The 13,354-nt window shown below is 45.9% G+C and overlaps 1 protein-coding gene across 1 annotated transcript in view; it reads left to right on the top strand.

Moving 5' to 3' along the window:
* The window catches only part of LOC103081978 (beta-galactosidase-like), a gene marked incomplete at its 5' end in the record, with an annotated part of 24,456 nt that overhangs the window by 2,102 nt on the left and 9,000 nt on the right, over positions 1 to 13,354 (top strand). Inside the window, one exon of the mRNA XM_007464928.1 lies at positions 1,799 to 2,038. Within this exon, the coding sequence (XP_007464990.1) occupies positions 1,799 to 2,038 (240 nt within the window). The remainder of the gene's footprint in view (positions 1 to 1,798; positions 2,039 to 13,354) is intronic.

Here is a 13,354-nt window from a genome sequence, read left to right as displayed (position 1 = left end):
TCTTTCCCTCAGCCCTGTTCACATAGAAGTAATTTTTAAAAGCACACCCACCTTTCCGTATTTGATGAGTGAACCTACCCTGATTTGTTTTGCAACCTAGAAGTTGGGTTATTTTGAAGAACTGTTTTCCTCTCCAGGTGATGAGAAAGTTGAGCTTTGCAAACAGAAGCCTTCCTTTGCGTTTGAATTCAGTCATCCTTTAGTAAGAAACAGGAGGAGAAAGCCACCGCACCATGCTTTTCCTTTGCTTAAAAAACACACTGAGGTCGCAAAAGGCACTCCCTTGCCAACAAAGCCAGCTTAGCATTTGGTCTGCTCTGTTTTCTGGATGTGGATGAACCAGGACAAACTCTTGAATTTCAGAGAACCTTTCCCTTGGTGCACTGCGTCTCACTTCTGTTGGTTAGTCTGTGCCTAGGTGTCTAGTCCAAATACATTTTTCTAATGTACATTTTGAGAGCATTATTTATTTGTGCAGTTCATACTCTGTGCACATGCTCCGTGAGGCGCTTTGGGGGATGCAAGGATGTTGAGATATAGACTACCCCGTGGGTAGCTCACCATCTGCTAGAGGAGGGAAGTCTTCACTGAGGGAATGATGGCACCACCCACTCTAGGAGAGCACAGGTGTCGGGGGCTATTTCCTGACCCTCCTGGTGACACCTCGGAGGCAAGGCAATGACACTCTTAGGGAGTAGCCATACAGGGGCCACTTTTGTCTCCAGTAGAAATGTCCCTGTTACAGTCCTTGTGCTCAGGCTGTAATTAGTGGCCTTCCTGCTTGGCTGTCACGGGCCACGCTGACTTATAGAGTGACGGGGACTCTTATGAGGCGTCTAAGTCCCCAGGACCCAGCAAAGAGCCTGGCACACAGCTGCCTTGTTAATGCTTATTGAATTACTAATTGGACAATTGAGGCTTGGTATTGAGAAGTGTCCCGGGACTAATTTGGGATCCCACTGGGTTGGAGAAGTTCCCCTCATAAAAGGCTGGGAAGAGGGACTTCCCTGGTGGCACAGTGGTTAAGAATCTGCCTGCCAATGCAGAGGACACAGGTTCGAGCCCTGATCCGGGAAGATCCCACATGCTGCGGACCAACTTACCCGTGCACCACAACTGCTGAGCCTGTGCTCTAGAGCCCGCGAGCCACAACTACTGAGCCCACATGCCACAACTACTGAAGCCCATGCACCTAGAGCCCGTGCTCCGCAATAAGAGAAGCCACCACAATGAGAAGCCCGCACACCACAATGAAAAGTAGCCCCCGCTCCCTGCAACTAGAGGGAGACTGCGCACAGCAATGAAGACCCAACACAGCCAATAATTAAGTAATTAATTATTAATTTTTAAAAAGGCTGGGAAGAGAAAGCCAGATAAACCATGAGCAAAGGCTTCGATGCAGTGGCTGGCCCTTGCCCCTGCTGGACAAATACAGCAACTTCAGAATGTGAGTCTGAGGCTCCCTATCATCATCATGACCCTCTCTATCCTTTTACAGTGGGCTGGATGTTCTTCTGCATCCCCCCCTCCACTCACTCTCTCATCCTCAAATTCCATCATTTCCTCCATTCTAGCAATGTCTCTGAACCAAACACTGAAGATTGGGGATTTGGGATCAAAAGCTCTGGCCTCAAGCCAGATCTGTCACTTTGATGTACACACTGTTTGAGTCTGCATATACTGTTTGTGTTTCATATCCCGGTTTGCTTTTCCCAGGAATTCAGGGCTGGAACACAGAGTCACTTGAAACCTACCTCCACCCCCACCCCCAGCTCATTGCTCTGTTTCTCCTTTACAGGGTCTTATTTCTAACCTGACCCTTGATTCCAATATCCTCACCGACTGGGAGATCTTCCCACTGGACATGGAGGATGCAGTATGCAGCCACCTGGGGACCTGGGATGGCCATGACAGCAGCTGTGCCCACAGCCCATCTGACTACACACTCCCAGCCTTTTATGTGGCTAATTTCTCTATTCCCAGTGGGATCCCAGACTTGCCCCAGGACACCTTTATCCAGTTTTCCGGATGGACCAAGGTATGTGTCTTCATGGGAAGTGTTTGAATTCAGGCCTCAGACGTCTGGTTTTCAGTCTCTGATTGAGAATCAAAAAGAGCTTGCTAATGGGATGCTGTGTGAGTCTGGGAGTGGAGGGTTTTCTTTGGAAGTTTACCCATTTCTCAGGAGCAGGACCATGGCAGATCTTTGAAGATGCAATGGTCAGCATGAAGGTACACCATCTACCCCATTTTCACTGACTGACAACTTCCTTTAGAAACTTCCTCCTTCCTCTAAGAAAAATCATAGTCCCCTTGGAAAGTGCCTAGGAGGAGCCCTTCTTCTTTATCCTGAAGAAAACCTGGCCCAGGCAAAGGGGTGAATATCTGGGGAACCTGTTTTCTCTTGTTCATGCCTAACTCTATACTCTCAGAAGACCCCCACCTCCGTGTGAAAGCGCCCCTGTGCCCTGGGGGCATCCACCACTGTCTGTACGATCCTCAGCTCTCCCTTGGCCACTTTACTGCCTGCTCACTCTCCTTTATTCTTTGAACACATCAGCATGTCTCCTTTCACCATTGTATTCTCCACTTCAAGTCCTGCTTTCATCCTAGATGCCCTTATCATGACTCAGTTATTCATTCAACAAATATTTAGGGCTTCCCTGGTGGCACAGCGGTTGAGAGTCCACCTGCCGATGCAGGGGACACGGGTTCGTGCCCCGGTCCGGGAAGGTCCCACATGCCACGGAGCGGCTGGGCCCGTGAGCCATGGCTGCTGAGCCTGCACGTCCGGAGCCTGTGCTCTGCAACGGAAGAGGCCACGACAGCGAGAGGCATGCGTACCGCAAAAAAAACAAAAAAAACAAAAAAAAAAACAAATATTTAGTGGCCACTGTTACCAAGAGTGGGTCCAGTTGCTTGCTGCTCTAAAGCCAATGAAGAGGCAAGGTTGGTGGAAAGGATAGTTTGCTTTATTTTGGTTGCCAGCAATTGGGGGTGGGGAGGACAGACTCCTGCCCAAAGGCTGACTCCCCCCCGCCCCCAATCAGCAGGCAAGAGCTTTTACAGGTGGACGGAGGGGGCTACGTATAGAAACAGCACAGTCAGCCTGACAGTCGTATTGAAATTGGTCCTGACCACCTTCATCTTGATTGTTTTAAGTACAGTTAATCTTCAGCTCCAGGGTCAGTTTGTTACCATTTCCTTGAGGCCAATTCTCTGAATTGTGGCAGCTTATGTGATGGCTACAGTCTGGGCCTCATGTAGTTAACCTCTTCCACCTGGTGGGGGTTTCAGTATCTATAAGGCAGCTCGCAGGACACGGCTCAGAATATTATCTATAGCCCTTGAGGAGGAACTTAAGTCCTTGACTTTGCTTAATGACTAAACTATTAATGTTTTGTCCTATTTGATTGTTTTCCTTTGCTTCTGTATTTTCCCACTTCTCTCATTAAACCTATCCTTTGGCTAAAGTTTTTCTACAAGACAAAAGGCAGGTGGAGGACATGGGGGGGAAGGACGATAGGGTCCTGCTCCATTTCAGTCCCCCCTTTTCTTTGATACTCCCCAATCTTGATGAGGGACAGGTATAGAACAAGAAAGGGAATAAAGTTTTGGATAGAGAGATTAATCATAAACCTGGCAGAGGAACTTGGTTTTAGTTCCATTTCTGTTCCAATTTCCCCCAAATCTTTGAGGGGATGGGGCGACAACTATTCTGGCTAATTCCTGGTGAAATGGGGCCTAGTCCTGCCTAATTTGGGGAATGGACACAGAGTTGGAAATAATTTCGTGTTCCAAGCTTAGCATCAATATTTTGCATTATGAAAACATTGCCTCTGTCTTTGATTGCCTTGTCGTAGTACCTGGACAAACATTTGAAAGTTAGTAGACATATTGCAATGAGGATAATAATCAAAATGTTTTTTTTTTTAAAGATCAGCTTTTTAAATAAATTTATTCATTTTATTTATTTACTTTTGGCTGCTTTGGTTCTTTGTTGCTGTGCACGGCTTTCTCTAGTTGCAGCAAGTGGGGGCTGCTCTTTGTTGCGGTGAGCAGGTTTCTCATTGCGGTGGCTTCTCTTGTGGCAGAGCACGGGCTCTAAGCATGCAGGCTTCAGTAGTTGTGGCACGTGGGCTCAGTAGTTGTGGCTCGCAGGCTCTAGAGCACAGGCTCAGTAGTTGTGACCCACAGGCTTAGTTGCTCCGTGGCATGTGGGATCTTCCCAGACCAGGGCTCGAACCTGTGTCCCCTGCATTGGCAGGCAGATTCCTAACCACTGCACCACCAGGGAAGCCCCAAAATGTATTTTTGTACTATTCTCTGAATGCATTTTTTTCCTTAATGGTTAAAGTGGATGTACAGTGTATGTTTAATAGGCCATAAACAGGCTGTTTGGTTAGCCTAAAGTTCAAATTAAATCAGGTATAAGACAGAATGACTTCCCCATACCTCAATATGTGAAATTCCCTCTATCGTTTTCCCCTTTCAACTGTAAATAGAAAACATTGATAATCAATGTATTTTTCCAAGTTGCCATAGCGGCTCAGTTGCCTACTCTGGGTCCATTCATGTCCCTCAGTGCTAGACCTACTTTTTGTTTATATATTTGTCTAGTCATCTACATTGGGGGAAAACTAATCAGACATAACAAACAAGTACAGAAAAGTCTGTTGATGGGGAAACAGTTTATAGGCTATACATTTAATCAGTTATACCCAGTCATCACACAAACATTGTACATGTGCTTTAAGCAGTAAACTTAAAGCCAGCAGTGATACACATCATTAGTAGTTATACTCTGTGACAACTTCGTTAAACTCTTTTTTCCATCCTGAACATTGGGGTCAGAAGTATAGTTAGAAGAAAAACAGTAGCTTTCCATTAGAATTCTTCAAATTTCTTAGCAATATTTCTCTCTGAGATTCCTCAGGGGCCCTCTGGAAAACTCAAAATTAGATAGATAAAGAAACTTACAATCTGTTTTCAAAAGCAGCTCAATATTCCAGGAAAACTTTGTTCTTTTAACAGAGAGAAAACCAGATTCCCACCTTGTACCAGCTTACTGTTAATAACAAAATTCATTTACATAATTAAATTCAATCTGATCTTAATCGATGTTAACAATGTACAAAATTCTTTTCTCAAAATACCTTTTTTTACAAAAAAAGGATACTTTCTGTATCCATATTAATTTGTCCCTTATTTTTTTCCCATCCAGAAGCAACCAGCTTTAGGACAAAATTATTCTCCTTTTATCCCTCAACAAAGATATCTCCAGGGAATTCCCTGGCAGTCCAGTGATTAGGACTGCACGCTTCCACTGCAGGGGGCATAGGTTCGATCCCTGGTTGGGGAACTAAGATCCTGCATGCCACATGGCATGGCCAAAGGAAAAAAAAAACAACAGAAAACAAAAAATCTCCATTTTTTTATATTTTCTCTTGCCAACAACACACATTCTACTTGCTTTACATATTGAAATGTTTCCCTTATCATTTTTACATATTACAATTTTTAATCCTTTAAAACCTTAACAAAACTAAGAAACAAGTAATCGAACTGTTATACCAGCATTTTCTGATTGGCAAACTTAAGAACATATTCTATAACCTCTAAAAACAGACATTTTTTTATGCACAATTTCTCTTTAATGTGGTACCAGATGTATGTTTAATACACCCAAGTCCTCTTTCTTCTCCTTTTTTTTTCTTTTTTTTTTTTTTTTTTCGCTTGAAGTTCTACTAATTAACCCAAGGCTGAAGTCTCAGGCAAAGTGAGCTGTGTTTGTATTTCAAGGATGTGTTAAGAGTTAACTTCAAACTTTCTCCTAAGCATATTTTTGTTCTCTCAGGGTCAGAATTCTGAGGGGAAAAAAAGTATTTATCAAGGTAGCTTTCTCTAACTGCATATACAAAAATAACCAGTTTTGGAATTTCAAAAGAATTTCATCTTAACCAATTCTTTTCGGAGTTTGAAGAATACTGTTGGTGGCCACACAGTGTTTTAAGAAATCATCTTTCTTTTTATTTAATCACAGTGTCATAGCTAAAATCTTTCTAATGAACTGAACCTGAATTTCTCATTTTACAAAAGGCAACAAGAATACCAAAGACACAAATGGAATACACACTCACACACCAGAAGACAGAACTGTCACAGATCCTCTGAGAGAATGACCAATACGGAGTCCCAAACAAACACTTTCCAACACAAATGGTCTTCAGTGGTAGACACGCATCAGAACCAATTGGCAAAATGCCCAAATGACACTCAGTGTTCACAAATGGTCCTCAACGTCAGACACACATCAGAACCAATTGGCAAAATGCCCAAATAGCACCTCATGCTCAAAAGAGAAGCTTGCCCAGGTGCACACCAGTGAACTTACCTTGGTCTTGGAGCTCGTCAGCTCGTCCAGAGGCATCTTTCCGTTCCACCAAGGAAAAGCGTACGTTGGCAGCCAGCGGCAAGCAGGGGAGAAACAGGGAGGATCCCCGAAACAAATGGTTTTGGCAGCTGCTAGGAACGCCCCCAAATCCCCCTCTCAGGGCCAGCGAACCATGAGCAGTGGGCTCCTTGCAGCCATCCCAGTGCATCGTCATGGTGGCAGCTCTGCTGGAGAAAACTCCAAGGAGCCAGATATTGTGAGAGTGCAGCCTCACATTGGGAGCCAAAATCTGTTAGCAAAGGTGGGCCCAGCTGCTCACTGCTCAAAAGCCAATAAAGAGGCAAGGTTGGTGGAAAGGAAAGTTTGCTTTATTTCCAAGGCTGGCAAGTGGTGGGGAGGGCAGACTCCTGTCCAAAGCCGACTTCCCCTGCACTCCAACCGACAATCAGGGGGCAAGAGCTTTTATAGGTGGCCGGAGGGGGCTACATATAGAAACAGCACAGTCAGCTCTGACAGTTGTCTTGAAACTGGTCCCGTGGTGGTCTGACCACCATCATCTTGATTGTTTTAAGTACAGTTAATCTTCAGCTCCAGGGTCGGTTTGTAACCATTTCCTTGAGGCCAGTTCTCTGAATTGTGGCAGCTTATGTGATGGCTACAGTCTGGTCCTCGTGTAGTTAAATTCTTCCACCTGGTGGGGATTTCAGTATCTATAAGACAGCTCACAGGACATGGCTTAGAATATTATCTATAGCCCTTGAGGAGGAACTAAAGGTCCTTTCTTTTAAACATTTTTTTAAGATTTATTTATTATTTTTTAATTTATTTTTGGCTTGTGTTGGGTCTTAGTTGCGGTGCGCAGGCTCTTCCTTGCTGCACGTGGGCTTCTGTCTAGTTGTGGTGCGCAGGCTCCAAGGGCACGTGGGCTCTGTAGTTTGTGGCACACAGGCTCTCTAGTTGAGGCAAGTGAGCTCAGTAGTTGTGGCGCGTGGGCTTATTTGCCCTGTGGCATGTGGGATTTTAGTTCCCTGACCAGATATCGAACCCGCGTCCCCTGCATTGTAAGGCAGATTCTTTACCGTTGGACAACCAGGGAACTCCCAAACTAGAGGTCCTTGATTTTGCTTAATGACTAAACTATTATTGTTTTGTCCTATTTGATTGTTTTCCTTTGCTTCTGTATTTTTCTCACTTCTCTGATTAACCTTATCCTTTGGCTAAAATTTTTCTAGAGACAAAAGGCAGGCCGAGGACATGGTGGGGAAGGACCATAGGGTCTTGCTCCATTTCACTACTGTGTGCCCAAACTTTGTGCCAGGTGCTAATTATACAATAATGAATAGAAGCAGATATGGTTCTTGCCCTCATGGAACTTAAAGTCTTGTTGCGGCAGCCAACCCAAATCATATAATCACCCAAATTAAATGATAGAACTGCAGCTGCAATGGGTGCTAAGAAGAGATATGGAGGTTGATAATAATTGGGCATTTGACCTTGTCAGGGAGGTCAGGGAAGCCTTACCTGTGGACATGATGCTTGAAAGAGGTAGGAGTATTGAATAGGAATTAACGTGGCAGAAAGGGGAGGTAAACATGCTCCAGGCAGAGGAGACAGCATGTGCAAAGGCCATGTGGTTAAGAGGGGAAAGTTCCAGTGTGAGGAACTGATAAAGGACTGAAATGTATGGAACACAGAGAAAAGGAAGTGTGGTTCAGAGAAGAGGCTAGAAAGCGGGTAGAGACCAGATCAGGACAGGCCAATTAAACCATATTAAGGTTTGGTCTTTCTGTTGAGAGTCACTGAAGCAGCAGAGAGACATGGCACGATTGTGATGTGATGAGCCTCTGTGACCCCAGGATGGGTTGGTTGAGGGTGCATGTGGATTCAGGGAAACTGTCTAGGAGGCTGGACCATAGTTTCATTGAGAGACTGGGATGGTGGGAGCCAAGATAGAGATGACATCAACTATATGAGAGATGTTTGAAGTTAAATCAGGAATTCCATGGTGGTCCAGGGTTAGGGCTCCACACTTTCACTGCCAAGGGCGTGGGTTCAGTCCCTGGTCAGGGAGCTAAGATCCTGCAAGCCACATGGTGCAGCCAAAAAAAAAAAGAATAAAGTTAAATCAATAAGATGTAATGACAGATCGGATATAGGGATTTAAAGAGAAGGACGTATCAGATGACTCAGGTTCCCGGCTTGCAGCTGGGTAGATGGTACCATTTACTGAAAGAAGAAATTTCAGAAGAGGACTTGGGCTGGAAGAGCAAAATCATGAGTCTGGATGTGGACAGCCGAGTTAGAAATGCCTTGGAGAACAGTGGAGAGAAGGTACACAAGGAGGCTGTTGGATTATGGGTGGGGATTCAGAGGAGGGATCTGGGCTGGGAACATACATATGAGATCATTTGTGTATGGATGGTTGTTGAAGACATGGGATAGATGAGGTGCTCCAAGGAGAGAGGATGAAGAAGGAAGAAAGGAAGACCTCAGGCTGATCTTTGAGAGACACAAACATGACAGAAAGTGAGGAGGAGAGACCAAAAACTGAGAGAACAACATTTATGCTGCCAGGAGGACAAGTGAGATGAAGACAGAAGCACCTCTGCTGGATTTAGCACCAGGGGGTCATGGGGACCCTCAGTAAGGGCTAAGCCAGCAGAGTGAAGCATTGCAAGCCAGATGGCCTTCTACTGAGGAGTGTAGGGGGAGGACATGAACACATGAATAAATACGGATACTTGAAGGTAAACATTCTTCTTGAGAAGTTTAACTCTGAAGGAGAAGAGGAAAAAAATACTGGGAAAAAAACTGGAAGAGACGATGCACATGGCATGTGTTTAATAAATGCCCTTTTATAATGTTTGCTTTTTACATGTTTATGGACATATATTTTCATTATCATTATGTTTGAAATATTTTCTAATTTCCCTTATTATCTCTTTGAACCATGGATTATTTAGAAGTGTGTTGTTTAATTTTCATATATTTGTGCGTTTTTTAAAGCATATCTTATTTATGATTTCTAATTTAATTCCTCTATAAAACTTCTGGAAGAATGAGGAAAATCTTCATGATCTTGGGTGAGGCATCCTTAAAGGAAAAAATGGATAAATTGGACTTCATCAAAATTGAAAATGTTTTCCCTTCAAAAAACATTATTAAGAAAATGAAAATCCAAGCCACAGACTGGCAGAAAATGTTTTCAAATCATATATCTGACAAAGGACTTGATTTTAGAATATATAAAAATTCATATAACTCAATAATAGGAAGACAACCAACCCAATCAAAAAATGGGCAAAGGGGCTTCCCTGGTGGCGCAGTGGTTGAGAGTCCGCCTGCCGATGCAGGGGACACGGGTTCGTGCCCTGGTCCGGGAAGATCCCACATGCCGCGGAGCGGCTGGGCCCGTGAGCCATGGCCGCTGAGCCTGCGCGTCCGGAGCCCGTGCTCCGCAGTGGGAGAGGCCACAGCAGTGAGAGGCCCGCGTACCGCAAAAAAAAAAAAAAAAATGGGCAAAGGACTTGCATGGATAGTTCACCAAAGAAGATATACAAATGGCTGATAAGTACATGAAAAGATGTTTAATATTCAACATCATTAAGGAAGTACAAATCAACCACAAGGAAACACCACTTTATACCCACCAGAATTGCTATAATAATGAAAGATGGACAAGAACAAATGTTGGCAATGATGTAGAGAAATGGGAAACCTCCTATGTTACTAGTGCAAATGTAAAATGGTACAAACACTTTGGAACACAGTTTGGCAGTTTCTTCAAGGGTTAAATATAAAATTACCGTAGGATTCATCAATTCTACTCCTAGGTAGAGACATAAAACATATGTGCACACAAAGACTTACATTCAAATATTCATAGTAGCATTATCAAAATAACCAAGAATTGGAAATAATTCAAACTGTCCATCAACTGATGAATGGATAAATAAACTGTGCAATATCCGTACAATGGAATGGTATTCCACAGTAACAAGGAGCAGACTACTGATACAGGCTACAACATGGATGAATCTGGAAAACATTATGCTATGTAAAAGAAGCCATCATAGAAGGCCACATATTGTATGATCCCATTTGCATGAATCGTTCAGAAAAGGCAAATCTGTAGAGACAGAAAGTAAGTGAACGGTCACCTAGGACTGAGGGTGGGAATAGAGAATGACTGCAAATGGGTATGGGATTTCTTTTTGGGGTGATGGAAATGTCCCAAAATTAAATTGTGGTGATGGTTGCAAAATCTTCTTAAGTTTATTGAGATTTGGTTTATGGCCAAATCATATTGTATTTCTTGAAGCATATACCTCCGGAATTTTAAGCTCTACCATCCTCTCTCTGGCCACATATTTCTATCCCTCAAACTCTCATGTCTCCCAAGCCTACTCTTGGATCTTATGGATGACCTGAAGCTCCACTATTAAGGCCACAGTTCTTCCCTATCCTGCGTAGACATCACAACCATTTTTGTGTGTGTGTGTGTGGTACGCGGGCCTCTCACTGCTGTGGCCTCTCCCGTTGCGGAGCACAGGCTCTGGACGCGCAGGCTCAGCGGCCATGGCTCACGGGCCCAGCCACTCCGCGGCACGTGGGATCTTCCCGGACCAGGGCACGAACCTGTGTCCCCTGCATCAGCAGGTGGACTCTCAACCACTGCACCACCAGGGAAGCCCAACCACCATTTTTTTAAGGGCCGTCAATGCAATGACCCCCTTGCCTTTCCACTCTGTCTCCTTGATCATCCTCCACTGGGAGTGGGTCCACCATTGGCCTCCGCTGGTTCACCAGTAACTGAGCAGCCCTGGGGGAGCCACTCTGGCACATTTGTCAGGGCCACGTTCCCCTTACTCTCTCCAAACTCTGGAGGTCCCAAGGTGCCCAGCAGTCCTGGGCCTCTCTCTTCCCTGTCGCCAGCTGGCCTTTATGACCCTCATCATCCCCCTTAAACCACCTTCCTCTTCCCCACCCCCTCCGCTGAGGACTCACCCTCCTTGACACTATCAGGTGGGGCTTCTTTGTTCCTCAGCTTCCTGTCAGACTTACCTCTCTGCCTCCACCCTCGCTTCCTGCCCAGTGGCCTCTAGGAGGAAGTCTAAGCCCCAAATCCCCCTCCCACCTCTTTCCTCCAGGCCGAGGTCCTGTTCTCTTTCTCCTCCTGCATTTTGTCAGCCTTTCTGTCTTCTCTGCCAGCTCCCGTATTGCAGCCCAGAAGCGATATCCAGGGCCTCTGCGACCCAGAAACAAAACAAAGCCCTCCCCGGATCTTCTCACTGGAGCACAAGCAGGCTCGTTCTTGTTCTCTTGCTTCCTGCCCACCCCCGGTCCTTCCCCCCTTTTCCTCTTGGTGTCCTCTGTTCACGCTTTTTCATTCCCTCCCTCTGCCCACTGGGTCTTCACGACGTCAGGACTGGCATTAACTCCTCTCTGAAACCTTCCTAGACCCTTAGTCCCCCTTGATCCACCTCATGTCCCTCCTGGACTCAGCTCCCTGATGCTTCCTCACTCAGGCTGGCACCCTGGTTTCACCCACTGAGTCGTAAGTTTCACGAGGGGCATTTCTTTAAGTGCCCAGTTTATTCTGTGTCCTCCCTGGGCCTGGCTGCTCTGTAACTGCTTTTAGGTGGAAAGGGGGAATTGCCTGTGTTGCTGGGTCCCTTGAAAGAAAGCACGTGAGAGGAGCGTAGGCCCTTGGGCGGTCCTGTTGGTGAAGAAGGGCTTGGCTGGTGCTCTGGGTACAGGGCCAAGGCCAATGAGAAGACCCAGCGCAAACCATTGCTCACCAGGTGGTGTCAATTTAGTGCCTTAAGAGAAACAACCTTCAGGAGATGCAAAGTAGAAAGAGAACATTATCTGTCACAGGGGTTATGAACAGGACTAGGGGTCTCAGATGGAGCTTGAAACACACCTGAAGGATGGATGGTCCTTCATCGGAATCGGAGGCTTTGTCAAGGAGGGAATTTCAGGTGAAAGAATAGTAGATGCAAAAATGAAGAAATGGGGCCTCCCTGGTGGCGCAGTGGTTGAGAGTCTGCCTGCCGATGCAGGGGATGCGGGTTCGTGCCCCGGTCCGGGAAGATCCCACACGCCGCGGAGCGGCTGGGCCCGTGGGCCATGGCCGCTGAGCCTGCGCGTCCAGAGCCTGTGCTCCGCAACGGGAGAGGCCACAACAGTGAGAGGACCACGTACCGCAAAGAAAAAAAATTAAAAATTAAAAAAAAATTTTTAAATAAAAAAATGAAGAAATGGAGAAGCATAGGATGCTTTTGAGGTCAAGGGGTTTCGCCTTGGCCAGGTCATAGAAGTGTCACACCCAGGAGTTACTGACCCAGGAGTTTTGCTCGGCACTTAAGAGACACTATCTTCCTAATCATCAAAGGAGGCCCCTGTGGTAGGATGTCCTGATAGTGTCTCCAGTTTGCAGATGAGCAGGTAGAGGCTCAGAGACCTCAGTATTGTGTGTGAGGTACAGACATGGTGGTGGAAAGGCTCCCCAGCCCCAGGTCTGTCTGACTTGAAGGCCCACACGAAAAGGCAGGCAGCATGTATGGGGCCTCAAGGGCCAGCTGGGAGATTGTGCTAATTATCCAGGCAGAAGCTCTTTACTTACTTGGTCAGTCTGATGGATTTTCTGTACCATCATGCTTGAAAAGTACGTGTACACACAATATTTATGAATGTGTCAAGGGGTTTGGAACCCCAGAAGCCCATCTAATTTATATGTCCGATCAAAAATGAGTACACAGGGCTTCCCTGGCGGCACAGTGGTTGAGGGTCCACCTGCCGATGCAGGGGACACGGGTTCGTGCCCGGTCCGGGAGGATCCCACATGCCGTGGAGCGGCTGGGCCCGTGAGCCATGGCCACTGAGCCTGCGCGTCCAGAGCCTGTGCTCTGCAACGGGAGAGGCCACAACAGTGAGAGGCCCGTGTACCGCAAAAAA

Source organism: Lipotes vexillifer, unplaced genomic scaffold, assembly GCF_000442215.2.
Source record: "Lipotes vexillifer unplaced genomic scaffold, Lipotes_vexillifer_v1.1 scaffold1934, whole genome shotgun sequence".
NCBI classification, from domain to species: Eukaryota; Metazoa; Chordata; class Mammalia; order Artiodactyla; family Lipotidae; genus Lipotes; species Lipotes vexillifer.
Note: the sequence above shows the minus strand (reverse complement) of the source record. Positions and strands in the feature narration are given on the sequence as shown.